We start from the raw sequence: 2668 nt of genomic DNA on the forward strand, positions 1-2668 counted from the left end.
GCCTGTGTTTTCTCTCCAGCCCTTGTTACTACCTTCATAGACTCTCTTCAAATTCTTTGTTCTTACTTAAAGATGAAAAGTGAACTCAGACCTCAAGATCATTTTCTTGTTCATGGGTGGGGCAAAGACATTTGGAAATATGCCCAGTGTTAGCATAACTATAAACACGTAAGTTTGAATATTGTGCACTGAATTACTAGTAAAGTACTGGTGTGTGTCAGGTCTCTTGCCACAGTGTCTGAGGTCCTGATACATATACATAAACATAAATAAGAATAAGTCTTTAAAGACAGGATCTCATCTGTTGCCTAGGCTGACCTGAACTCACTGTGGGGCTGAGCAGGATAGCTCTGAATTTCTGATCTTCCTGTTTCAGCCTCTCAGGTGCTGGGATTATAATCTGGTATGAGCTACCACATCTGGTTTATATAATGTTGGCATATCAAATAATTTGCCTGTCCCTAGACTGTCAAACCCTGTGTCTTTGAAACTCTGTTCCCTTTCCTTCCTCCCCATAGCCTTCTCTGAGTCCTGCCTGACGCTACCTATTCCATTTTTTTCTTTTTGATTAATTTATTATGTAGCAATTAGAATAAAGCCATACAATATAAGACAATAAATATTGCATAGATGTATTCTAAAATAATAGTTTTTTTCCATAATAAGTATTAGCCATTGCTAATTTTTTTTTAATCCTATGGAGATTATTGGGCTTGCTAACAGAGCATGGGGTGTGATTTACTTAGAGAAGAGTGGGTGCTCCTCTCCCCCATTTACGGGTGTGTTGGAAAATCCTCATTCAAACACAGATCTTGTGATTTCCCAACAGCCGCACAAAATGGCAATAGAGGTGCCTCATGGCATTCTCGGCTTACATATCTGTAGTCTCTCCCCCACATGCAGTTATTGATTGTGGAGTGGTAACTGATTGTGTGGGAGGGGTAACTGACTCCTCGACTCCTAGACAAGCATGGGAAGGAGTTGTGATTATAGTTTGCCAGCAGCATGGTCAGAGGACACTTCCAGGTAACACTCCACCCCTTCCTCTGGCTCTTACATTCTTTCCACAAACCTCTTACAAAAGTCCCTGAGCTTTGGAGGGAGTGATTGGTGTGAGATGATCTTCTTCCCATTGTGGCAAGGCACTGAACTTTTGGGTCTCCGTGTCATCTGTTTTCCATGGGCTATTTGCCCATGTCAGTGGGATTCCATCTACTATAGAAACATAAACAGCAAGAAGCAAGAACATCTAAACAGTGACTGCTATAATAACTTAACCTATGGGCATAAACACAAATGCTTGGATGGTACTTTAGCAGGTGCATCACATCCCTCTAACAAAACAATTGCAGTGGCTTCACCACTGGGGCCTATAACGGGAGTTGGTCTGGTCTACAGTACCCGATGTGTGATCCACTCCCTGGGAGCGGGCATTATATCCAATTGAAAATTTGCATACACTAGACGTGCCTCTATTGCACTAGTAAGAACATCTTGTTTGGCATATTGATAGTGCAGCATGTGGGTCCACCATTGAGCAGAATTATAGGGAACAATTTTCTCCCAGTGGCTTCTGGCACTATGAAAGGCACCCATCCAGTAGTAGGGAGTTTCTATCTTAGTCCAAGATTGATATCTCCCTCTCCCATACTCACATCATGCAGTGTCTTCAGCAATAGGGTTTTACCATCCACTTCTTGTATACAACCAGCATTATTGACAATGGCCTTTATTGTTTTGGGACCCTCTGTGGCCCTCTGGCCAACAGCTCATGGGGGGGTGCAACCCAACCCTGGTACTAGGATTTTCAGTTAACAACCCTATGGCTTCTGGAAGGGCTTTCTTCCATCTGATAAGGCTTCTGTTTTCCACTGTGTATCAGGAAAATTAATTCATTCATTTTTCTCCTTAATTCCCACAGTTCTTTGTATAGCCCCCTCCCTTTAACTACCCCCATTTTTACATATTTCTCCCTCAGTAACACCTTTCTCCTACCATTCTTCTCTCTTGTGTTCCTTCTTTCTCTTTACCTCCTTGGTTCCCTTCCATATTCCTGGTCACTGCAGTTGCATCAGGATATGCACTCACTTATAAGGATTTGATGCTAGGATCCACAAATGAGGAAGAACATATGTCATTTGTTTTTCTGAGTCTGTGTTACTTCACTTAGTATAACAGTTTCTAGTTCCATCCATTTACCTGCAGATTTCATTATTTCATCTTTCTTTACTGCTGAATAGAATTCCATTGTGTAAATATACCACATTTTTGTTAACCACTCGCCAGTTGAGGGTCACTTAGGTTGCTTCCATCTCTTAGAAATTGTGAAAAGAGCAGCAACAAACATGGGTGTACAAGTGTCTCTGCAATAGGATGATTCCTCTGGGTATATGCCAAGGAGTGGTATAACTGGGTCAAATGGTAGGTTCATTTTTAGTTTTTTAAAGAGTTCTCCACACTGCTTTCCATAGGCATTGCACAGGTTTGCAATCCCACTAGCAGTGAATGAATGAGCCTTCCCTTTCTCCACATCCTTGCCATCATTTGGTATCATTTGTTCACTTGACTTTAGGCAGTCTGAGTTGGGTAAGGTGAAATCTTAAGGTAGTTTTAATTTGCAGTTCCATAATTACTAATGATGTTGAACACTTTTTGAGATGTTTCTTAG

General features: G+C 41.4%; 1 protein-coding gene across 1 annotated transcript in view; it reads left to right on the forward strand.

Moving 5' to 3' along the window:
• Positions 1-2668, forward strand: part of Slc44a5 (solute carrier family 44 member 5) — a 132002-nt gene that overhangs the window by 92830 nt on the left and 36504 nt on the right. Inside the window, exon 9 of the mRNA XM_017803341.1 lies at positions 2338-2359. Within this exon, the coding sequence (XP_017658830.1) occupies positions 2338-2359 (22 nt within the window). The remainder of the gene's footprint in view (positions 1-2337; positions 2360-2668) is intronic.

This window comes from Nannospalax galili, unplaced genomic scaffold (assembly GCF_000622305.1).
Source record: "Nannospalax galili isolate Female #2095 unplaced genomic scaffold, S.galili_v1.0 scaffold387, whole genome shotgun sequence".
Lineage (NCBI taxonomy): Eukaryota > Metazoa > Chordata > Mammalia > Rodentia > Spalacidae > Nannospalax > Nannospalax galili.